The sequence below is a fragment of the Anomalospiza imberbis genome, chromosome 2 (assembly GCF_031753505.1).
Source record: "Anomalospiza imberbis isolate Cuckoo-Finch-1a 21T00152 chromosome 2, ASM3175350v1, whole genome shotgun sequence".
Taxonomy (NCBI): domain Eukaryota; kingdom Metazoa; phylum Chordata; class Aves; order Passeriformes; family Viduidae; genus Anomalospiza; species Anomalospiza imberbis.
Genome location: NC_089682.1, coordinates 3,943,041 through 3,968,118, shown reverse-complemented (window position 1 = coordinate 3,968,118; position 25,078 = coordinate 3,943,041). Strand labels below are relative to the sequence as shown.

General features: G+C 46.9%; 1 protein-coding gene and 1 long non-coding RNA gene across 4 annotated transcripts in view; one reads left to right on the top strand and one right to left on the bottom strand.

The window, feature by feature from the left end:
- Positions 1-16,858, bottom strand: part of IGSF5 (immunoglobulin superfamily member 5) — a 28,391-nt gene extending 11,533 nt beyond the window's left edge. The window contains exons 1-6 of one of the 3 annotated variants that reach the window (XM_068179565.1): positions 16,729-16,858; positions 14,631-14,832; positions 8,951-9,271; positions 7,493-7,801; positions 3,238-3,366; positions 2,735-2,759 (exon numbers count right to left, since the gene is read on the bottom strand). In XM_068179565.1, coding sequence (XP_068035666.1) covers positions 2,735-2,759; positions 3,238-3,366; positions 7,493-7,801; positions 8,951-9,271; positions 14,631-14,688 — 842 coding nt within the window. In that variant the 5' untranslated portion in view covers positions 14,689-14,832; positions 16,729-16,858. Of the gene's footprint in view, positions 1-2,734; positions 2,760-3,237; positions 3,367-7,492; positions 7,802-8,950; positions 9,272-11,371; positions 11,832-14,630; positions 14,833-16,728 lie in introns of those variants that run through there. The other 2 variants (XR_010995782.1, XR_010995783.1) reach the window with 2 other exon arrangements.
- A 2,884-nt stretch (positions 16,859-19,742) lies between these two features.
- Positions 19,743-24,935, top strand: LOC137468156 (uncharacterized). The gene is made up of 3 exons (XR_010995781.1): positions 19,743-20,273; positions 23,561-23,683; positions 23,850-24,935. It is a non-coding gene; the product is annotated as an uncharacterized lncRNA (long non-coding RNA).
- Positions 24,936-25,078: the final 143 nt, after the last annotated feature.

The window sequence follows — 25,078 nt, the reverse complement described above, 5'->3', positions numbered from 1 at the left end:
AGGGATGTTAGTGACGTTTCTGGGAAATGCTGCATGTCCTTGTACAAAAGTTGTAGGGAGGGTTGGGCTCTGCTCCCAGGGAACAGGGACAGGAGGAGAGGGAACGGCCTCAGGCTGGGCCAGGGCAGGCTCAGCTTGGCCAGCAGCAGGAATTTCCCCATGGAAAGGCTGCTCAGGCCTTGGCAGGGGCTGCCCAGGGAGCTTTGGAGTGCCCATCCCTGCAGGTGTCCCCTGGAGGTGGCACTCAGAGCTCTGGGCTGGGGACAAGGTGGGCGTCGAGCACAGCTGGGACTTGATGGCTTTGCAGGTCTTTTCCAACCTCAGAGATTCCATGATTCTGTAATTCTACTTCTTTTATATTTAGTAGGAATCGCTTTGCAGGCCCTCAGAGCTTCAGTGGGGTGTTACTAATGCACACACAAATCTGGTGAGTCAGCTCTCAGCTATGGGGCTTTTTTAGGAGCTGGACTGGTTGGACACCACTAAGAGCCCTGCCGTGGTTGCTAGAAGACAAAAGCATTGTTTAGGGCTGTAACACCCCCACATGTTACATGACACTGTGCTGTCTCTTTTATCTGAGCCTTAGATCTCAGCAAACTCAGTGGAGTAGCCAAATAAAAAGCAGCTACAAAAAAATAATTAAAAAAAAAAGAAAAGTTGTGTGGGAGGTTCAGGAAGATAACCAGCCAAGTTAAAAATAAAGGTGGGAAATAAAACCAGTGTAGGTTTGGTCTCACTACTTCTTTGCTACCACAGCAATGCAGCTTCCAAAATCTGGACAAGGGGAAGTTCCCCCCCAAGGAAAATATCACTGAGCCTACAAAATCTGTGATTGTTAATAATCCTTGTGATTTCAGGGTCATTGTTTTTCAAACCTTGAAATCAACACTGAATCTTCAAGTCCAAACTGAGCCTCAGAGCCTAAACTCATTCCAGTTTTTTACTTAATTTTTTTAACTTAAAACATCCCAGTTTTTTTAACTTTAAAGTATAAACCAAGTTTGTGAACACAATGAGGCGACTCATCTTTAATGGAGAAATAGTGACTTTGCAGTACTGAGAGCTAAAAATACACTTCTGCCATGAAGGTAGAATCATTTCTGCCTAGATCAGATGCAAAAAACATAGAGGAAAAGGAAAGTTATGCCCTATTCTGGACCTGTTCAGGTTGTCTGAAAGAAGCACTGCAGATCCACAAGAGCGAGGCAGGGTCTGGGAAGGGCACGGACCCGACTGTTCCAGACCCCACTGCTGGGCAGGTCCTTCCCTGCATGTTCAACTGCTTTTGCCTTCGTAGGGTTGATCCCTGTGGAAGTTTTTGGGATTCTGAACCAAGTCAGAATCCAAGCAATCCCTGCTGATTTAGTCCTGCCCTGTTTATTTAGCTGCACTTGGCAAAATGATGAATTTAGCCCCACAAAGTAAGAAATCACATGGAAGTTTACACATACGGCATAGCATAATAAGCATCATTTCCTTGGGAGAAAACAGAGGGTATCTAATTTCCTTATTTTGTTTCCTATCAATAAAGTGCTCTACAAATGGAAATCTGTCAACAGACCTGCACAAACTTCCCCCACAAGAGGCTGCTAATGAAACTGGGAATTACTGATGTGGCAGGCAGTGGGGTGGAACGTTCTGCAAACTCATTAAGGGACGGGGACTTAAAACCCCACAAGCGTAGGCAGAGAATGAATTCACAATGCTGCCCAAATATAAATAATAATATTAATAACCCCACTGCCACGGCTGTCACAGGTGCTGATAAAAAGCATCTTAATGCTGAGAGCCACCAGCTATTGATTTCTAAAGTTTTCCATCTCAGTGCAATAATGGAACATTAGCTTTGCACTGAAACACGTCTGAAAATCACTGAATGAGGTGCTGATACCCATCCACGGGGCAGCTTTATTAATTTAGAATAGATTTTTATTATTATATAATTTATTATTGTTGTTGTTGTTTTGTTGTTGTTGATGATGTTGATAATAATAATAATAGTAATAGTAATAGTAATAGTAATAATAATAATATTGAATAGCTTGGTTTGGAAGAAACCTTAAAGATCATCTCGCTCCATGCCGTGGGCATGGACACCTTCCACTATCCCAGGCTGCTCCAATGAACGCTCCCAGGGATGGAGAGTCACATCATCCCGGGACAACCTGTCCCAGTGCCTCACCACCCTCCCAGGCAAGAATTTCTTCTTAATATCTAATCCAAACCTGGCCTCTGAAGCCTTTTTTACCCGTTTATGCGGGGAATTCGCCCGCCGCGCTCCGGGGCTCGCCCGCTGCCGGTCTGGCAGTGACATCCTGTGGCGGCCGCGGCAATCGCCCGCCGGGCTCTGGTCGCCAGCCATCCTCCCCTTCCTCCCCCGGGACACCGGCTCCGAGGGATTGGCTTTGTCCTTCAGCTTTTACAGAGCCCGCTGAGTTTGTCCCCTCTGCGCTGCATCAGCCGGCGAGGCGGCGCTTTGGGGTTTCCATGGGGCTTTCGCCGCTGTGGGATCGGAGCTCACAGCCTGCTGCGAGCCCTGGCGCTCGCCTTTCATCCCTAAGGTCAGCCCCCTTCCCTGGATGCTGTCCCCCATCCCTCTGCTGTCCCCACCACAGCCTGGCAGCACCGGGAGCTCTGGGATGCTGGATGCCAGGACAAGGACACTGGCACGTCCCTCTTGCCGCCCTGCAGCAGAGTCCGGCGAACACAAAAAGTTTTCCATCGTCTGTCTTACCTTATTTCATTTTGGTAAGTAGATCCTAAAAATGAAAAAAAAAAAAAAAGTGTTTAAAATGCAGGAAATTAAAATTTAAAACTTCTATTAAGTTCTCTAAGAGCATGTCCTGAGTTCCAGCTACCACAGGAGCATCTCTCCATGCTGTCTGCAAAACTGGGCAGCCTTGCAGAGCATCTTACATGGAAACTGGAATTAGGCACACAGCATTGAAAACATCCTTCAATAAAGAACCTTTAAATGTCTTTAAAAGTCAAAACTCCCCAAAAACATGACCCATGGGAGTTAATGTGAAGGACTGAAACTGACTGGAATAAATTTATGAGAGAAACATGATCGTGAAATTAAGGAGGATCCTAAACAGGTCATGGTTAAGAGCAGGATCTGCCTGCTCAGTCTTCTGCTTACAGGTCTTTGTGCAGCATCAGAGCTGGCACCAGTAGATTTATGTCTCATCAAAAACCACTTTTTAATGTTTAGACCATCTGTGAGGGTCCACTCACCTCTCCTCTTCAGGCAGCAGCGCACAGCAACCACAATAATAACGACCAGCAGAACAATGCCAAGAAATGAAAGCACAACTGCAAGTACAACAACCCACGTGCTCCTGTTGTCTTCACTGTAATAATTTTCTGTTAAATTAAATGGAGAAACATTGGACTGTCAAAGCCTCAAAACATCCTTTTCAGCATGTTTACATTTTCTGTGAGATGCTATTAAGTGTTTGGTGAATATTTAACAAGGAGTCTGTGTTTTCCAAATGACAGACTCTGTATTTATGGATGGCGCCCAAGAATTTAAAATATTCCTGAATTCAAATCCTTTATTGCAGTTGTAGCTTCTCCCACTGCTACCTCTCTTCTGAAAAGCACAGCATTGCAACCTTCAAACTCAACTTTATTTTATAATTATGCTGGGCATCCCAGAGTCCTTTGGAGACATTTGGGGAAAGGTAAGATCCAATTTAGGTGTCCATACTGCAGATATTGAGTGTCTTGCCTGGCTGCTCTTGTCAGTGGAGAGGAAACAGGTATTTTGGTTTACAATTAATTTGATCAAATGTGTATGTGTCCCTTTTAATAAGGTGAACTGCTTTGAAAAAAAGTCCATATCTCCCCGCAAACCACAGCAACAGTTGTAGGTGATTAGTAGAGTTGGTGACCTCTAGCTTGGAAAAATGATTTTCTAATCAGTTCCATCTTGGAATTTCTCTCAATGATTTCAACAAGTGTTTGATTTTGGGATGTGCTTGGTGGGACTCTTGTTCCCCACTTAAAGAGCACCAAAGAGCAAAACCAGTGAAGAACACACAGCTACTGACCCATCTCCTCTACAGCATTCTCACATTTAACTGATTCCTTCATCTTTGCTGTAATCTACAGGGTTAAATGAGGGGATTTAAGGATAATTCAATGTCTTGCTAAAATCAGTTGCTACAAACAGGGCTCCCACGTGTGCAGAATTTTAAAAACATCTTGCATTTAGAATTACAGAATCATGGAATGCTTTGGGTTGGAAGGGACCTCAAAGATCACTGAGTTCCACCCCCTGCCACGGGCAGGGACACCTTCCACCATCCCAGGTTGATTCAAGCCCTGGCCTTGGACACTTCCAGGGCTGGGGAATATTTCTCAGGCAGCTGGATGTACAAGGAAGGTGCCAGTTCTGCTTGCCACATCATCCTGCCCCTTGGTTTGACCAAACATTCCAGAAGCACCTCCAGTTTGGCTTCCCTTTGGAAAGCAGCCCCAAACACTTTTGGCAGTTCTTTAGAAGCAATCCTCCAATCCAAATTACAGGTGTGAGACGTGCAGATTTGGCACAGTTCTGTCCCATGGGTCTATGATTGCCTTTTCCTCATTTGAGGTCCTAATTAACAACTCCATGGCCACAATTGGCTGTCAGCCTCTGGAAAAGGCACCAAAGGAATGAGGGTGACTGGGAGCTGCTCAAGGTCAGGGCAGTTCCCCTGAAGTGGGAATCAGGTTTACTTGTGGCAGGGAATAAACTAAATCCTTTCAATCTATGAATTTTCCTGGGTGAGTGTTCGGGGTTTGGAGGTTTCCGACTGAAAAGATACAGTACCAGAGCCTCCTACAAAGCTTGAACCTCTGCCAAGAACCTGCATTCTCCAAAGCTCAGGTCATTATCATTAAGCAATTTGTTCCAGGTCTTCTCTAATCCTAATGCTCAACCAGCATGTTTGGAATTTCTTCTCTTAGGAAAAAAAACAAGCACTCAGTAACCTGAAAATCAGCAGTAAATCCTGTAGGCTGCCATCAATTGATGATAAACTTGTTCATGGTATTTTTATCTAGAACTACTGCAACAGGTATCTACATTTTAGTACATTTTGTTCCATAGAGATGCCACAGTGATTTCAAGATGACTAAAATATGAATGAAATCTATTTAGCTAGAGGGGAAAGCTTAACCCTAGTGAGAAGGGAGGAGATAAACACAGCTGCACCAGCCCATTCCTGCAGGCTGGCTGCCACACCAAGGTGTTTCACTCCCTGCCAGGGTCAGTTTATGTGCCCAGAGATTTATGGAGCTGAAGCCAGAAGGACAGGGTACAACACAAACACTCCCAGAGCTTCAGCATTTTTGTGTCTCTGCAGTTTTGGAGGATGCAGAAAGAAACTGGAGCCGGGTGTGAATGAGGAGCTTATGAACACACAAGCAGGGCTGCAAGGGAGGGCACGAAGGGGTCAAGGAGTTAAATCCCTTTGAGTCCCTTAGGAAATCCAAGCCAAGTTCCATGAAGTGTTTAGTGTGGACAGAGCCACTTCCTCATTCCACAGGGCCCATCCTCTGCTGCCATCCCGACCTCTGGCTCCTCCCTAAGTTGTCCAAACATTGACTTTGACAAAGTGTCTGCAGAAAAGGGAATTTTCCCAGGCAGGTGCTGGTGACCAGTGAGGAATGAGAGACTGGAAAAACCTGCAGGTGGCTTCTTGGACACTTTGGAGCTTCCTGGTTGAGTTCAAAAGCAAAGGACATCCAGGCTCATGGGAGACTGTCTGTCCTCAACTTCTGCGGGTCAAAAGCCACGGGAATTCAACACCAAAGCCAAAGACAGCTTGGACCCAGCTAAGGAACTCCACCATGGATCCCATTCCAAGTAACAGCTCTGTGAATGCATCTCCTGGGATAACTCTGTAGGAGTTCCCAAATTTCAGGCACAGCCAAACACCACTGTAGGAAGAGAGAATGACATAAAAATGCATCACTTTGTATGGAAAGACTGACCCAGAGGTGCAGGAAGGTGGGACATTCCCTCACCAGCAGCTGGTGGCTGGAGAGGGCTCAGATTTTCTGTAGTTCTTGTATTGCTTGAGAGGAACAAGGAAGAATTTGATTCCCCCAGCTTTTAAGTGAAGGGGAAAATTGATATTTCAGTAGTTTTGGGAAGGATTTCTTACATGTTTGAAGCTGGTTGTGTTCTTTCCCAACAGCCAGCTAAGGCTGAGCCTGTGTATGAAAACTGGGACAAGCTCTTAGGTTTTGAGTGTGATATCTACATTATATACCTTCCTATGTCATAAATGCCATGCTTTTATTTCATTCTGATCATTTAAAGACTTCAGGTTCTCCTATCCTGACAAATTTTGAGTGCCTGCTGCTGCTGCACAATGGTATTTCCAGAGAGAAATGAATGATGGTCCTATACAATCACTAATTATACACTAATAGTGCTTCATGACATCTGTTTTTCTCCTCTTCTGATTTGCAGGGAGTAGCTATGGAAACATCACAAATGAGTGGGCAGGGGAATTTATTAACTTCCTCAGGATAGTCCTATTTTGCTTAGTCAGTAATTAAGATCAATGTGACTACAAAAGGCCATATTAGGGATGGTAAAATGACCTTTTCCAACTGCATTACCGAGCAAGCACTTCTGAAAAAGGCCTGCTAATAATGATTCAAACAGAAAACCAAGGGCACAATCTTCTCAGCTGTTTATGTGTCAAAATGTCTGTACCAAACCCCTCACTGATACCCTGTAAGGATGTTTTGTGTGTGCCTTGTTCACCCACTGCAGAAGAAGAATCAGTTCATCAAGAGAAGCTGTCAGCATGATTACGACCTTAGCAAAAATATTTAGAATTACCAAAGGCCTTGCTAACTGCTCTGGAGAGATTTGCACCACATCCCAGCTTGGATTAAAGCAACTTTGAATTTCTTTAAGTAAAAGCCAGTAAAAGGCAACCTAATGCACTGCCCAAAAAAATCCATATATGTTAGGACAGAATTTATTCTGGGTTGTGTGCAGAAACTGGGAGGGTTTTTTGTTTGTTTGTTTGTTTGTTTGTTTTCCCCAAATCAGGGGTAAAACTGGTATTGGATATTACAGAAAACAATTTCACGTGAGGGTTTGGCTTTGTAAGAAATTAAGTTAATACAGCTGGTGTGCTCTGATGAAGGAGATTTAAGATCTAAATTCCTTGGGGGTTTTCTTGGTCAAGGAGCAAAGGCTGGTTTTCCTAGCAGCAAATCCACAGGAGTCAGAGGCAGATATTTGTCAGAGGCTTTGTCTTGCTCAGTCCTGCCTTGGGCTTCATGGTTCATTAGACTGGTAAAAGTACATTTAACCCTACCTATACATCATGCTGTGACTCCTGGCCCTGAATTCCACACCCCAGAGGATTTCATTTGCAAATAAACAACTTTTGGAAGCAAAACCAACCAGAACAAAACGCACAGCCCTGAGCACAGGCGGTACAGGACGGGAAAAGCACAACAAACATTCACTTACCCGCCGCAGAGTTGTCAAAAATAAGAGTTACAGTTGCATTCTGAGGGCTGGGGAGTGCTTCTATGTCAGCTAAACAAGTCAAAACCTCAGTGTCCCTCGGAGTCAGAGTTAAGGTGCTCAGGGCATTGTGGAGGCCATGAGATCCTGGATTTTGCTGGGTAACATAGCTGGACTTATCAATCAAAGAGTCATTTGTCATCCAGGTAATGTCTGGAGCCGGAGCCCATCCTAAGGCTTCGCAAACAATCTCAATTGTTTGGTTGTCTTTTACTGTTAAGGTGCTATTTTTGATGAGTAAAGATCCATTAACTGTGGGAGGGAAAAGATGGTTTTGTTCCTTCAGAATGTTTCGCTGCATTGCTTTCCTGCTGGTAGTTTTGAATCTTATTTCACTACCCAGAAATAGCTATGCCTTGAGATATGAGGTGGAAAACAATTGTTAATACAGATACACCATATGCATGATGGAAACATGCAGATATTTCAACTACACGGGCCCATTACCCAATATGTCTAAAGCACAAGTCTCAGCTTTCAGTACCTTCCCAATAAAAAGCAGGAAATTGCACTTTTTAGCTATCTTGACACATATCCAGCTGGAGGACAGCATAATGGAATAACAGTGTTTCTCTCTAATTTTTAACTATGTTCAGGTCATATAAGAACAGGTTTACAGGTAGGTGATGAGATGTCATCACTGCACCAAGCCCCTCCTTGACAAATGGATAGTGCCTGGTGGTGAGATCCTGCTTTCCTGGCTGCAGGCTGATAAAGAACAAGAGATGGAGCAGGAAAAAACAGGGGCAGTTATAACCTCTGCTATTGGCACTCTGCACGTGACTCTAAAACCCACTCAGACAGCACACTTAGGGTGAGGAGGGCAGGAGGCAAAGGATGGTAAATGGGAGCATGTACTCCTTCCCAGGGATAACTTGAGAAATTCCTCAGAGGATTCCCTTAAGTGCAGCACAATAAAACAGGTTTTTGCTGGTGGCTATGATGCCTCAGGTTTGAGCTTTCCTATGTTTCAGATTCTGTACTGCTTTAGTGTGTGGGTCTGGGCTTCCTATCAGGGGATGGTGAGCTCTCTGCACAGAGCAGGGAGACAAAACAATTCCTTCTCCAGCTGGGGACCAAGGACAAATGATCCAAATCTCAGCCCAAGAGCACAAACAACGTGGGCTGGAGAGAGGAAAACAAGCAGGATGGGACTGCATGGGCTAAAGCTGGAATGGGACAATGAACTCCAATGTGCCAATGGAGCAGAGCTGATCACAGTGAGAGCCCCCGGGAGCGCTCGTGCATTTTGGGACCATTTGGGTTCATCTTGGGTGCAGCCCTGGCTGGGCTCTGGTGCTGCCCAAGGTGGATCCATGGAGGAGATCCTTTTCATAAATCCCTGCTTTATTCTGTAACTCTGCTCTAGGCCAGCCTTCACAAGGCATCAGCCATACACACCTTGAACAGAGAGAAAGGCAAAGTTGTTCTCGCTGGGTTGCTGGATGCTGCACTCAATCCTGCCAGAGTCACTCAGCTGGGTGTTGTGGATGATCAGCTCCGAGGTGAACTCATCCCCACTGGTGTAGTTCCTGGAGGTGAAGCGTTCTGTGGTTTCCACAGAGCCCTGGGAGCTGAGGACAGTGAGGACAGGACTTCCCTGGAAGAGCCAGATGAGGACTTTCCATCCTGCAGACACCGTGCAGTTGAACCTGGCCTCTGAGCCAGCCAGGACTGTGGCGTTCTCGGGGCCTTTTGTGATGGAGTAACAAAAGCCCAGACCTGTGAGGGAACCAAAATCAGCCCATAAATACATATACAACACCAACAGAGGTGGTTGGATAGTGTAAAACATCTTAACCGGTTCAGAGATGGAGGTGTGCAATCTAATCTTTCAGATCCTGCTTAGATTTAAGTGGTTTTCTTTAAAAATGCCTTTAATTATTTTGTCTCTCCTCCCACTCCAAAATCACCTGCTTCTCTTAAGTAATTCACTGACTACCATTTTTGCTGACAGAAAAAAATCTGCTTTTAAGTAGGAAAAGACATGAGTTGCTACATTTTAAATAATTAAAGGAGTGTGCAACCAGTCCCTTTTCCGTATCTTGGATTGCTGCTGATTTCTTGCAGCCCCATCATTTATCCTTCAGTGCCCTTTCCCCTGCTCCTCAATCATCCATCACACACATTGTGATGTGCTTCTCCTAAAGCCTTCCCCAGGCTTCCTGTTAACCAGAGGTGCTGTACCTCATTAGTTTTAACCCTTGAAAGGCAGTATGAATTTTGGCCAATATCTTTCAGAGCTGGAAGCTCCTAACAAAGTCATTTTGTTTTCCTTTCCTCCTCGCAGACCCAGGGCCTCCCATTGCCAACTCCACCAATTGCACAGGAATATTTTGAGTCCGAGCATGGTCAATTCCCTCCCTGCAGGCCCAACAGTCCTGCCAGGGGGATCTGCCTGAATGTTCCGTCCCTCCCTAGGGAACAATCCTGCTGAGGGAGCACCAGGACTGCCAGTGGTGCCCCAATGCTCCCAGCTGAGCTCTGCACCATGACAGCAATTGGACCCTGCAGTCCATGGCAGTCTAATTAAAACCCCATGCCAGCAAATTTGGCCTGAGAATAAGTATTCAATTATGTTCCAGGAGAAAGGAAGCCTGAAATGCTCATCACTCCCTTGCTAAGAGTATTCAGGACAATGAAGTAACTTTTAAGGGTTTTGTTCACACCAAGTTTGTTTTTTTGTTTTTTTTTTTTTTAGGTAGTTTATTCATTAATGGATTAGCTATGAATTATTGAAAAAAAAATTCTTTCAGTCAGCAGCTGATGCGAGAAGGACACGCTGTATTTTTCACACAACAGGAGTGTTTGGTGTTTGTGTAAATGGAACCAGAGCCCAGTCTCAGTGAGGATGTTGCAACCAGTACCTCAGTGAGCTGCACCCAGGACTAGGGTCTGGAACCTCATTGCTCCATTGCCCAGAGCCTTCTGCAGTTCCCAGCCCACATTTAACCACTGTACATCCAACCAGGAATTGTTCTCTAATATAAATAGCTCCTCCCTCTCCTCCCACCCGCTGCAAGCATTTACAGACTTCTCTGTTTTGCAGGATTGTGCAAACCTCGCTCTCCCTGGTTCTGTGTATGGCTGACTCTGAGTTCTGTCATGTTTACAAAAACCTTCATAAAAATTTTCCACCTTCCTGGGTTATGTTACCTCTGCCATGCACCTCAGTCTGCAAAGTATATCTGTGTGTGAGCAACAAAACATTAAATGAAAAGCAAACTTTATCTACACTGATAATTAATAAAGCCAGATAAGATTAAGTAAATCATGATTCTGTTAAAATTAAAATTTACCTGCTGTACCCCTCTTAATGCCAACTGTTCTCTGTGCACTTGGAATTTATTTCCATGCCTGTGCAAACACTCTACTTTTTCAAGGAGCTGTGGTCTGCCAGGGCTCTGAATAAATGATGCAACTTTCAGGACAATGCTTGCTGTTAATTAATCTATGAAATTTATCCCTAAACAGGAATAATCAGTGATCATTTGCTGTAAAAATAATTGGCTATGTTGCTTTTGCTTTCTTCAGACATTCAGGGCAGTATAGGCAGGTAGGTATGAGTTAATCATTTATCTGTGATAATTATTTTTTATCAGTCCATAGCTAAGGCAGGATCTACATCTTCTTCCACCAACCATGTCTGCTGGAGCAATAAATGCTCTTTCCCTGACTGCTGCCCCACAGGGAACAGGTTCCTGAGCCCTGCATGGGGATCCTCTGGGAGGCAGAGGACTGAGGAATGGGACATAACATCTCCCCCATTTAGATCCCAGCCCCAGCACAACCAATAAAGGAGTTTCACCAGCTTTTCTCCACCTGTGGCCTGAATGGTTTTGGTCATTTTACCTTTGCCTCTTTATCTTCTTGCTTTTGTTTGTTCTGCACGTGGAGTCCTGAACCAACAGCATGTTCCATTGTCCACCCCGTGCACAAACACTGACAAAGTCACCTGTGTGAGGTCACAGAGGACATTCATGGCACAAACGGGATCTAAACCCAGCTACCAATGCCTTAAACCAGTGCTGGGAGCCCCTTTGCTGGACCTTGCCTCACGCACTGGGGAGAAAAATGTTAGTGCTTCTTTCATTTGCATCCTGCTTCAAAAATACCTTGCAGATGGTTGCTTTTAAACAAATTAAGGCCTCAAGCTAGATTTTCATTGCAGTTTACAGAATTACATGTTCAGCTCTTAACAGCTGTTCTAACATCTGCTTCCCCACACAGCAGCAGGCAGACATCCCACCCAGGCAATGACCATCCTTGCAGCAGGGAAATGTTGGGCTGGCTCCCTGATCACCCCTGGGCTTTTGAAAATCAGAGCTGAGTGAGGACACCTTCTTTGAGGCACATCACTAAACGTTTACAGAGCAGTCACCAGGGGTGAAAATCTGCTGAATTAAGTGTTTATGGTGTCCCAGGTGCTCAGTGCCTCCCAGCAGCACGCAGAGCACAAACCAACTCCTTTGTGAGCTGGTGCTTTCCCTCCTCTGCCACACAAATTCACCGCCACGCCGCTGCAGGTTGTGAAGAAATGAAAATGCATCTTGTGCAGGATGACGCCTGCACTGAGAGAACCTCACTTGCCAAGAACCACCCTTGCTCTTCATCAGCAATGGTTTTTCCTCCACGCCTGAATGAGCCCCAAAGGACCACTCTTCCACACTGGAGTTTTCAACAACAGGGGCATTGAGACGTGGCTACCTTCTCTTCCTTGCCTCCTGTCCTCTGCTGGCTCTGTCTTTCCTCTTTTGTAAGTGACCTATTTGGATGCAGCACAGGGAAGGACAGGATGGGCTTATCCTTTTACCATAATGATTTCTCCTTTTTTCCAGCCTCATTATTGTATTTCAAAATAATCTCCCTCTCTCTACCCATATTGCCCTTCCACAAACACTGCATTTCATCCTTCAGTTTTTGTATCTAATATATCATTCTCCCTTCCCTCTCTGCTCTTTCTGTTTGAATTTCTACATCTTTTTTTTTTTTTTCCTTCCAGTCCCTCTGAAATTCCTTTTTCTCTTCACTTTTTCTTCAGTCTCCTGCTCACCCCACCTTGCCTTCTACCTCCCCTTCCTCACCACTGGCCCTCTGCTCCAGCCACAGCTCTGCTACCAACTGTTAAATACACAACAAGAAAGAAAGAAAGAAATAGCCCAAGTGTGTTTCAAAACCCAACAGCCCTGCAGCTGAGCTTTTTGAAAACCAAAGTAGGTTAGAGCCTGTCAAAGCCTGCAGCAGGGGACCGGCTTGTTCGCTTATGTTAACACGAATTTTTAAATGCTTACAAGGATGTTTCTGTCAAGTAATACCAGGCTCCTGATGCTCAGCAACTCTTATTTCCTCCCACCTGCACACAAACCTCTCCACAGCCCCCAGGCATGTCTCCCTCTCTCCTCTCACTCACTGTTGACAGCAATCCATGGTAGAATTTCCCAGTGCCCAAAAAAAAAAGAGATCGAGGGACTTCCTGAGCCAAAAATTGCTTCTGCAGCTATGGATCTACCCTTTATGATATTTGTTTCTAGTTTTTTTTCAGCCTCTTTATAATTTGATATCCCACACAGCCAGTGACCATGAGCTTTACTATTTAATTACATGCTCTGAGAAAAGAACAGGCTTTGGTTAGCCTTAAATCTGATACTTTTGGTGGTTGCCACGAATTCTTTTGGTTATGAGAAATTGTGAATAATCATTTCACCATTCGCTCCCATATAATTAATCATTTTAATACATTTTTACTATTTATTCTTCTTCACAAGCAGGAAAAAAATATCCCATTCTAGTGAAGCCTCCTCATCCTTCCCTCCTAGACAAGAGGGGCTTTGGACACCCCATCCTGGAAGTGCTCAGGGCTGGATGGAGCATTGAGGAACCTGGTCTAGAGAAAGGCGTCCCTGCCCACGGCAGGGAGGTTGGAACTGGAAGATTTTTAAGGTCCTTTCCAAGCCAAACCCTCCTATGGTTCTTTGATTCTCTACCTTTGAACAGCTCAGTCACACTTTGCAGCTTTCTCAAATCTAACCCATAATGGAAGGGTTAACAAAACAGCCAATATCTGAGCTTAAACCTTTCTGTGGATTTGCATCATGCCGGGTTTCATTTTATCTGCCTTGCTGAAGACATTAAATGGTGAAATTTTCTCTCTTTTTCAGCAATTTACTCTCTTTCCAAGACATCTATTCTATTCTCCACTAGACATTGAATTTGAGAGATGCTTTGCATTAAATGCTTTCTCTGCCTTTCTTACTCACTCATCTGACATCATGACATTTTCTGGCAAATCTTCCTAGTTTCTTTTTGGATTTGGCTGCCCTAAGTAATTCTGCACCGCTTGCAAAGTCTGCCACCTCACAGCTCCCTCCTCTTCACCAGGTTGTTTGAGAGCTTCTTGAATACCACACATCCCTGTGCAGCTCCACTGCTCAGAAAACTCAGGGTTTATTCCTGCATTGTGTTTCCTTTCACTATTAATCCATGACAACACCTTTTCCCTCATCCCACTGCAGCTCCTTACTGTCAGAAGCTGTTAAAACTCCAGCTAGACTATAATTAAAAAAAAAAAAAAATCAGCCTTGTCTCCAATTACCCAACTAGTCACTTAATATTCACTTTTCCTCTAAAGCTTTGCCACCAAGACACGTTTAATCTGAACTGACTTTGAAACTCAGGCATGTGAAGTGTGAATTGGTGGTAAACCAGCAACGTGATAATTTGCATTTACTTCTTGAATTAAAAACCAGCTGCTGATGAGTTTTCTACAGATGCACCCTCAAAAGCAGTCCCAAACAGGAGGAAAAGAAGAACAAGGAGAGGGAGAAACTGAAAGAAGGCAGCCCTCCCACCTCCTCCCCACCCCACACACTGCTCAGTCCTTCCCACTGGAGCACACTTTAAATCATCAGATTGTGCAGGCTTGAAGTACAAACATCCCCCCTTTCAAACCATTGAAATAATCCCACTCTGTGGCTGAGTGCTCAGTCTGAGCTCATCAGCAAAGGCCATTTACTCCACACGGAAAGGAGCGCCCGTATTTTGTCCGTGGTGGTTCCTCTCACGGGTTTTGAACGTGTCCTACCTGGCAGCGAGGCAGTCAGGATGAGGGGAAGTAAAATGGATTTCTGGAAGCTCTCCATTGGAGCATTCTCTCCTGGTCCCTGAGGCAGGAAGCCACCAGTGGTCACTGCATGCTTGAGAAGAAGCTGAAGGACAGAACTTCTGGAGAAACTCGGGAATGAGCCGCCGCTTTGGGTCCTGTGACAAGGGTGACTTTGTGTGGCCTGTACCACCAACAAGGGGAAAAGGTTAAATGAGGGAGGGTTTGGACGCAGAGCAGAATCTTTCCTCAAATAACTGTTTCAAAAGACACAGAGGAACTTTTTTCAGCAGAGAAGCCTCCTCCTGCAGATCTCCCCTTCCTCAGCCCCTTCTGGCTGTTACAACACTCCTGCTTCAGCACTGACTCCAGCTGCATCATTAAAGTTACTCCTCAGCAACTGGGAAAAATAATTCTCTGAGCTGCTGCACTTGTGAGGATGAGAAACATCAAATCTCCTCCCAGCTGCCCAGACTGAGCCCTGAGAAAGGCTGATAGCGCAAAAAAGGTCCCCAGAGTTATTCCTCAGAACCTGAGAGTGCCTTCTGTGTCCCACCATAAACCACCAGCAGCTCTCCACTGTGGTCAGAAATAATACACAGATTCTGGGTGTGAGACACCACCTTAATTCCACATTTTCTGCTTTTTCAGTGTGTGTGATTCACTTGTGAGATATTATCCTCCTCCCCCTCAAAATATGTGGGAGAGGCTTTGACTGCGCTTGGTGTACAAATTCCTCATCTGGGTCACTGGAGCTTGCCTTTGTGAAAGGGACCCGGGCCAGAGGATGTGGTTTTGTGGCCAGACCAAATTTCTTGTCAGGAAAGTGTTTCTGACTCCGGGGCTGCTCTCTGTGGCAAGACTGTGCAGTGCATAAAAATTAAGTGTCACCACAGAGACACCCTGAGGTTCCTGCTCAGCTTCAGCACCAGGAGGTACTGGAGCTCTGTTCCCTGCCCGGAATCTGGCAGGCTCAGCTGGCATTTTCATCCACATTTTCCCATTTTTCAAGCTTTCAGTTTACCTTGGGAACCTACACGACAGCCCTGTCAACTTATCAGCTTTGGTTTTCAGCCAAACCTGGGGGCTGGTTTCTTCACCTGCTCGTTCAAAGGCTGGTTTGGGTTTTCCTAATGCATTTTGAAAGGTTTGGGGTCTTTTTATCTCCATATTTCATGTGTGGAGGAGTCCCCAGCAGGCAGTGGGGAGGGAGGGTCCCTGTGCACAGCCTGGAGGGATTTCTCTGTGCTCTGTCACTGTGACAGCTCTCTGGCTGTCACACACAAACCAGTCAGGACTACAGGAGCTGGTATCATCTGTCACCAAGTGAAACAGCCCGAGTAAAGCACCAGGAAACAAATCCAAAACACAGGGCTGGGTCCTTTATCCAGGAAGCTGTGACACCAAGCAGGATTTCCAGCCAGAACAGCAGCCTTCATACCTCCCCTGACAGATCCAGCTGCACCAAAGCAATCTGAGCTGGGCAGTTTTACATGGTGAAGAATAAACTGGCAAGAACATTGTGCCAAATCCAGGACAAAAACCAGTAAACAAGTAAACCAGCTTGGGCTGAAGTAGAGCAAGGCAGGAAAGGGAAGGATCTATAATATTTTGTTTTACTTTGTTTCAACATGGACTTTCAAGGAACTGGGAAATATTTTCTGATCCCCAGATGAAACAGGATATTTTGGCTGATGATGAATTAAATGCCTGGGTTTGTTTTGGGCTGCTTTTCCCCTCCTCTGCCGGTGCATGGGGTGACTCAGGGTTGCCAGTGCTGCTCTGAGCCTGCTCCCTCCCTCATCCACGACACACACAGGGAATAACAATAATAATATGGCCCTCAAGGAATGGCAGCTGGACCCAGAGAAGGGCTCAGATGCTTTGGGCTCCCCACGATGGACACCGGCCCTAAATGCCAGGAAGCAGAATAGGAGACAGAGTCACAAACCACTCCTGCCAGCCCAGGGCAGGCTCCCTGCTGAGGCAGGAGCAGGGAAAAGGGCCAAAAGGGCTAAATTATCTTCCAGCCCCTGGCTCCGTCTGCTGGGACGCAAATCCAGGCTGCCGAGGGGGTTACCTGGATCACATCCCCGGCGCTGAGATCTCTCCCACCGCTTTCCCTCTGACGACAGCTCCGGCTCACGCTGCCCACGCAGGAGGCTGGAGGTGATCCAGGCGAGGATCCCGGGCCAGCCCTCACCTGCTGTCGCAAGGAAACGTCCCTCAGGTGTTGGGGACGCTGTCCCTGAGAGAAGGAAGGCTGCTCCGAGCTGTCCCTCCGCCGCAGGCCGTGCCTGGCACTGTGACACGCAGGGATGGCCTCTGCCTTCCTCCGCCCTGTGCCTGTCAATGTTTAACCGGCCCGGAGGAAGTGAGGCACGGCCGGTGACACACGGAGCCGGCGACACACGGAGCCGGTGACACACGGGGCCGGCGACACACGGAGCCGGTGACACACGGAGCCGGCGACACACGGAGCCAGCTCCGCACGGTGCCAGTGACACACGGAGCCGGTGACACACGGAGCCGGTGACACACGGAGCCGGTGACACACGGAGCCAGCCCCGCACGGTGCCAGTGACACACGGAGCCGGTGACACACGGTGCCAGTGACACACGGAGCCAGCCCCGCACGGTGCCAGTGACACACGGAGCCGGTGACACACGGTGCCAGTGACACACGGAGCCGGTGACACACGGGGCCGGTGACACACGGAGCCGGTGACACACGGGGCCGGTGACACACGGAGCCGGTGACACACGGGGCCGGTGACACACGGGGCCGGCGACACACGGTGCCAGCCCCGCACAGTGCCATTGACACACGGAGCCGGTGACACACGGAGCCGGCGACACACGGTGCCAGCCCCACACAGTGCCAGTGACACACGGAGCCGGTGACACACGGAGCCGGTGACACACGGTGCCAGCCCCGCACGGTGCCAGCGCAGCGCCGCGGAGCGCCGGGCTGGGACACGGGCACGGTGGGATGGACACGGACACGGCGGGGTGGACACGGACACGGCGGGGTGGACACGGACACGGACACGGCGGGATGGACACGGCGGGGTGGACACGGACACGGCGGGATGGACACGGACACGGCGGGGTGGACACGGGCACGGCGGGGTGGACACGGGCACGGACACGGCGGGGTGGACACGGGCACGGCGGGATGGACACGGACACGGCGGGGTGGACACGGGCACGGCGGGGTGGGCACGGCGGGGTGGACACGGACACGGTGGGGTGGACACGGACACGGCGGGGTGGACACGGACACGGTAGGATGGACACGGACACGGCGGGATGGACACGGGCACGGCGGGATGGACACGGACACGGCGGGGTGGACACGGGCACGGCGGGGTGGGCACGGCGGGGTGGACACGGACACGGTGGGGTGGACACGGACACGGCGGGGTGGACACGGACACGGTAGGATGGACACGGACACGGCGGGATGGACACGGACACGGTGGGGTGGACACGGACACGGCGGGCGGAGCGGGCTCGGTGGGGCCAGGTGTGCAACCAGCAGGGGAGAGGGATGGTGTTCCCTGTCACAGTGACACAGGTGAGAGCCATGGTGCCAATTTCTCCTGTCACAGTGACACAGGTGAGAGCCATGGTGCCAATTTCTCCTGTCACAGTGACACAGGTGAGTGCAATGGTGCCTGGGACGAGTGTTCCCTGTCACAGTGACACAGGTGAGAGCCATGGTGCCAATTTCACCCGTTGAGTGCAGTGGTGCCATGTCTCTGTTATACTGACACAGGTGAGTGTGATGTGCCTGGAATGGATGTCCCCTGTTATAATGACACAGGTGAATGTGATGTGCTGGCACCAATGCCCCTCCTTTACAATGACACAGGTGAGTGTGATGGTGCCTGGCACTCGTGTCCCCTGTTACAATGGCACAGGTGAGTGCCATTGGCACTGATGTCCCCTGTTACAATGGCACAGGTGAGTGTGATGGTGCCTGGCACTCCTGTCACCTGTTACAGTGGCACAGGTGAGTGCCATTGGCACTGATGGCCCCTATTACAATGGCACAGGTGAGTGCCATTGGCACTGATGTCACCTGTTACAATGGCACAGGTGAGTGCCATTGGCACTGATGTCCCCTGGTACAATGGCACAGGTGAGTGCCATTGGCACTGATGTCCCCTGTTACAGTGGCACAGGTGAGTGCCATTGGCACTGATGTCCCCTGTTACAATGGCACAGGTGAGTGCCATTGGCACTGATGTCCCCTGTTACAATGGCACAGGTGAGTGCCATTGGCACTGATGTCCCCTGTTACAGTGGCACAGGTGAGTGCCATTGGCACTGATGTCCCCTATTACAATGGCACAGGTGAGTGCCATTGGTACTGATGTCCCCTGTTACAGTGGCACAGGTGAGTGCCATTGGCACTGATGTCCCCTATTACAATGGCACAGGTGAGTGTGATGAGGCTGGAGCGCATCCCACTGTCAAAATGTCTCGTGCAGCGTGACAGAGCAGAAGTGCCTGTGCCAGCCATGGCCCTGCCAGTGGTCACTGTCACCCTCAGCTGGGGGTGCTGCGGTCCACCAGCAGCCCTCGACAGGGTGAGGGGCTGAGCCAGGAGCAGGCAGCATCCAGGGGTCCAGTTTGCCCCCCCTCCTCTGAAGGAGATGGGGCAGGGCTGGAGGTAAGGCTTTGTCAGAGCTGTGGTGTAAAACTTCTCAGGTAAATCTTTTGCACGTAAACCCAAGGTGCCCATCCAAGGATGAGGGCAGGGATGGATCAGGCTGTGGCACCACTGGGGAGCGTCACAGAGTCACAGGATCAATTAGGATGGAAAAGACCTCTGAGATCATCACGTACAACCTTTGACCAAGCATCACCTTGTCAACCCGACCAGAGCACTGAGTGCCACACCCAATCTTTCCTTTAACGCCTCCAGGCACAGTAACTCCACCTCCCTGGGAGTGCTTTCCAGTGTTGAATCACCCCTTCCGTGATGAAATTCCTCCTGAAGGTCCGGGGAGACTAAAGGGATAGTGTGTGTGAGATGTCCTTACAGCCTTTGTCTTCCTCCAGGAACTGCATCCTCACTTTATGCCATTGCTGGTCAGTGAGTTGAACCGATCTGACACATCAGGGTATTTTTATGATGAGCTTAAATTGTAAAAAAGAGACATAAAACTTCCCTGAACTGTGTTTCCTACTAAGCACAGTAACAGTAGCAAGTAGAAATTAATGCCACAGTGGCTCAAAATGGAAAGGTTCAGCAGAGGGGAATGAATCATTCAACTGGGGGAATTGTGAGAAATTTCTGAAAATAAATTTTAAAGACTTTGCTTTATTAGAAAAAGTATTGCCTAGACTTGTTAAAAGAAATAGCCACAAAAGCTGCAGGAAGGGGTTTTTTTGACCAGTTATAATTTTTTGTTACTATTCCTTCACTTTACAAACCTTTTTTTTTTTTTAAGTCTAAAACGTTGCACTCTTGTTCCACTGATGTCAATGACAGTATTCTTGAAATGCCTTCCATACAGGTGTGTCTGACTAAAGCTGGAGCAAGAAAAGGGATAAACAACATCTAATGAGCACATTCCATCTCTGGTTGCCCAAGCAGGAGAAGTGCAGAAGGTTAAAATGAATTTTCAACTTGAATTAATCAAGATAACGCTTCATAAAAATGCTTTGGAAAGGATAATTGCTGCTTTTAGAACTTGTGCAAAGCTGTCATTTGGCACTGCTGAGATTGTCCTCTCTACACTGAGGGGATGGGCATGAACCTCAGAGCAGCTTAAGCCTACCTGAGAGGAGCAATTAGAGAGATGACAGAGCCAGAATCAGTTGTGTTAGAAAAGACCAGCATGTGCATTGACATTTTATTATTTATTAATTGCTGCCCTTGTCAGCTCCTTCTTTCCTTTGGCCTTCCTAATGAGCCACGGTGTTGGGATGAGTGAAACCTTGGGTGAGGATGGCTGGGATAAGATGTGGTGAAGTGTCTGAGTCCCCAGTGTGCATGCACAAGGTTACCTGTTGCCCTGATTTTTAAAAGTGTTAAGTTTTCTTTTATAGTTCTTCTGAAAGTTTTAAAGTTCTCATAAAACTTCTTCAGCCTTCTGATCTGTTTACATATTTCTACTGGAGTTCCTCACGCACTGTCATGTAAACAATGATTATTTTGCATTCTTCTTTGTGGGAGGAGAGAATTGATGGACTGGTGCTTTGACAGTGTGGTTGGAGAGGTGGAATTTCATCCTCCAATCCACGGTCATCTCTGGAATTCTATGTATTGCGAGGTCAGAAATCAAATTGGCTCTTTTTCTCTCTTGAACTCACCAAGCTTCTGTGTACCCATTTTGTGTCCAATAGCGACAGTTACCCACGCTCATGATGTTCAAAAGACCAGCTCCTAAGTTTGATTTAAATGGAGAAGCATCTTGGTCACTTTGTGAATCACCAGGCAAGTCCTACCTCCCACTCCACTTCCTATAGACACTTCTTTCCATTTTTTCCTTTTTCTTCTGCTGGTGAGTGGGAGGATTTTCACCCTTTTTTCCCCTACCCCTCCCAGCCCTGCCATGTGGGAACCCAGGACATCCCTCTGGCTGCCCTGGCTGTCTCGAGACCCTGGCAGGGGGCTCAGAGACCGTGACAAGAAGTCAAAAACACCTGTGGCTTTGATTTTAGGAAAAAACTGCCAACTCAGTATGAGGAATTACAAGCCACAAGGGTTTGAGTGGTGCGGTAGTTGAATTAGCACAGGGTGAAAAAGTAGAATTTTGGGGCTTTTTAGAATGGGGTTCAAGGGGACAAGATGGAGGGATTTGGGCGGGTCCTGACCTTCTTCTCCTTCTTCTTGCCCTGCATGTCTTGCTGTGATGGTGACACTTTTCTGTTGGTTTAAGGTAGAGACACACTGTCTAACATAAATGATCGATATTGGCACGTGACTGTAAACACAGTACACGTAGTTTTTGGTATAAAATGTGAACACCGCCCTGAGAGCAGACAGAATGCCATGGCTGACCTGCTGGACAGAGCTCAGCAGGTCAAGAGAAAGAATGTTATAGGTAAGAAAAAATAAACAACCTTGAGAAGACGACCCTACGCATTCCGACTCCTTCTTTGGCTGCGCGGGCTGGGAATCAAGGACTTTTGCATTCTTGGGGTCACCTCGATCTCCAGACCCCCAGCCCTTCCAAACCCATTTCTGGGTGTCGTGCACACTGTGAATTCCTAAGCAACCCCCCACATTTTTGTTCTGGGATGTGTGAGGCTGGAACATATGTCTGCACAGCTTGCTGTGCAATCCCACGCAAGGAGCTCCAAGGGAAATGGACTTCCTGGGATTCACTCAGTGGAACCTTCTGTCGCTGCCACTGGGGCCACAAGTGTAATTTCTGCTTCCCCTGCAGGAGAATGGGACAAATTGTCACGATGGGAATGGCTTCAAACTGAAAGAGAGTTGGTTTAGATTGGATATTAGGAAGAAATTCTTCCCTGAGAGGGTGGGGAGGCCCTGGGACAGGGTGCCCAGAGAAGCTGTGGCTGCCCCTGTGTGGGAAGTGGATTTGTAGAAAATTCTCAAACACAGAAGGCTCACATAGTAGTCTGTATGCAAACTCTAAGATAAGAAATACTGACTTAAAAATAGCATAGAATGAGACAGGCATTGTTGAGAGAGAAATAGAACTAGAAAAAGTTTCAAAGAATAGCCTTACAAATAAGACTAGATATTTTAGAGAAATAGAACGATGAAAGATGCATTGTAGTGGGACTCAAGAGGGGTAATTTTAAATTATTGGCTTTAAGGCATTTACAACATAGTGTGGCTAAAGCTGATAGGCCAAGAAATGCTTATAGTGTATTGTAATTAGGAAATACTTGGCTTCTGATTGTAAGAGTGTAAATTATAACCTCTGTATTGTCTCACCCTTCACATGAGACTGAAAATAAAATAAAAGTTTTTAAAATGCCTCTCAGTTACCCCATGTCTAAGTCAGAAAAAGACTTCATCCAACACCCCTGGGTCCCTGGCAGTGCCCAAGGCCAGGTTGGACACTGGGGCTTGGAGCAGCCTGGGACGGTGGAAGGTGTCCCTGCCATGGCAGAGGAGTTGGAGCTGGATGATCTTTAAGGTCCCTTCCAGCCCAAACCATTCTGTGATAGAAAATGAACAGCATTTAGACACCTTCATCTGTAAAATCACCAGGCCCTACAGTTCCACGCTGTACTTTGGCTTATTTAGCTGAGTCAAAGAAAATATGATCAGATTGTGTGAGCACTAAAACAGCAGAGAAGAGCCACGTTTAAGGTCAGTGCTAGAAGCAGAAATAAGATTCTTCATTTCTTCATGAAAATAGGCTTGAAAGGAGGTTGGACCATTACAAGGATTTTAAGAAATGCCTCTCTGTCAAAGAAATAAATGTTGTTTTCTGTCATGAAGCGCAAGGGAATTGAAACCCTTAGAAAAGACAAAGGCAGGAGAAAAGCTGCCCATGGGACTAAAATAGCTGTCTCTATCTTGCTGCCTACAGGATGCTGCTCTCCACTAGCAAATCAGGCCAAAGAGATGCTAAGCCATAACTTTTATATCTCTGCCTCTGGTTTTTTCCTCTCTTTCTATGCTCTTCCTCCTTTCCTCTAATGCTCTCCAAAATATCTGGTGCTCTGCAAGGTGTTTCTCATTCAAAACAGATTTTAGAGGTCCAAGTGAGACACACAGATCCCTCTCTGTTTCTAATGAGTTTTTTAAAATCTTTAATTAGTCTGTTAGTGTAGTCACATTTTTCTTCTGATTAGAAGCTTAGAGGAAATGCTCTGGAAATAACAGGGCTGGGCCGTTTCCTCTTTGTGTCACCTTTGTAAACATTGAGATGCATTTTCCCCCATTGCCTCCTTCCTTATTTTTACTCCAGAGGAGTCTGAAAGGCTGGACTGGACTTTCTGGTTTAGACTGCAAAAGTAGCTGAGACAAATCCCACCAGGTTGCTTCCCACTGGTCTGAGGAATCCTGCTTTATCTCTTTCCAAGGAAGTCAGGTAATCTTTGCCTTGATGTAAAGATTCGTGAAATTATGCTACCATGAATCTAGGCCAGGATAAATTCTCAAAAACCTTGTAACACCAATTTAACTGATCTGATTTTTTTTTCTTTAATTTCTTTTTTTTTTTTTTTTCCTTTTTTTCCTCGCTGATTATAATAAAGTCACAGCTCTTTGCAGAATTGCTGTGGGCTCTTAATGAGGAAAGCTTTGGACATAATCTTCTTCCAGACTTTCACACCCAGGAGGCCTCAGTATTCAACACTTTTTTTGGCACAAATATGCTCACATTTTTTTATTTGGCCTGAATAAATCTGCACAACTGGAATGCTGTTCTCCAGTTCTCTCATGCCAGCACTCCTTGGGAAGCACATTCCATGCTTCCCCTTTGCCAGGTGCACTTCTCCTCTCCAGCACTGAAACCAGGGAGTTGTAGCTGGAAAAATGAAAATGTCATCAATCAGGGCAGGTAGATGAAGACATATATCGTGGAGTTCAGGCAAGATGAAGTAAGAAAGTTTATCACACAGTGACAGAAGATGCAGCTTTGCTGCTGTCAGAGGGAGTGTAAATCTGAGAAGGAAATTTTTTAATACATCAGTTCCCCTGGCAACATTTTCTTTAGCTTTAGAAATGCTTTGTCTCTGGTTCAAACAGCTTTAATTGCTCTGGTTTATCCTTCAGTTTATTCTAAAGAACTTTTCAATGCATGATAATGTGCCAAGAAAAGGGAAACATCATTCTCTACACTCATAATCATGATTGCATTTTTCATTATCGCTTAAGGTCGTGCTTTTTAGACTCTTCCTGAGGCTTACATGGAAAACCAGATTCTTCAAGGAGTTCAAACAAAGTGCAAATCTATCCAGAGCTCCTTTAAAACTGGTGTTCAACACCTCTCTCTAGCAAGCACAGCGAGTCCAGCTCTGGGCACAGCAGATGGACAAATGGACAGATTTGTCAGAGAAACGCACACACAGACACTGAGCCCAGGGCTCCAAATCCCACAGGACTTCCCAGGAAACCTACCATGGGACCATGGAATTAAACCCCTTTTCACACAGAATCCCACAGAATTGTTAGGACTGGAAGCGACCTCTGAAGTTCATCTTGTCCAACACCCCCAGACCTTTCTTATTTTCCTGATGATTTTGCAAGGGCTGCCGGTTATGAGAAACATTCACACTCACACCTCTGAAAACAGAATGTTAATGAACATTCCCCACGTGCCCCACAGGCATGATCCAGAGTGGCACCAGGACAGTAGGTGTGATATTGGGAGAGCTGTCTCCCTTTTGCATTTTCATAAACTACACTACATCTCTGTCACTGACAACTTGCTGCTCCCTTTGGGCATTCAGTTAAGATCACCAAGTAGAAATGGCAGGGTTTT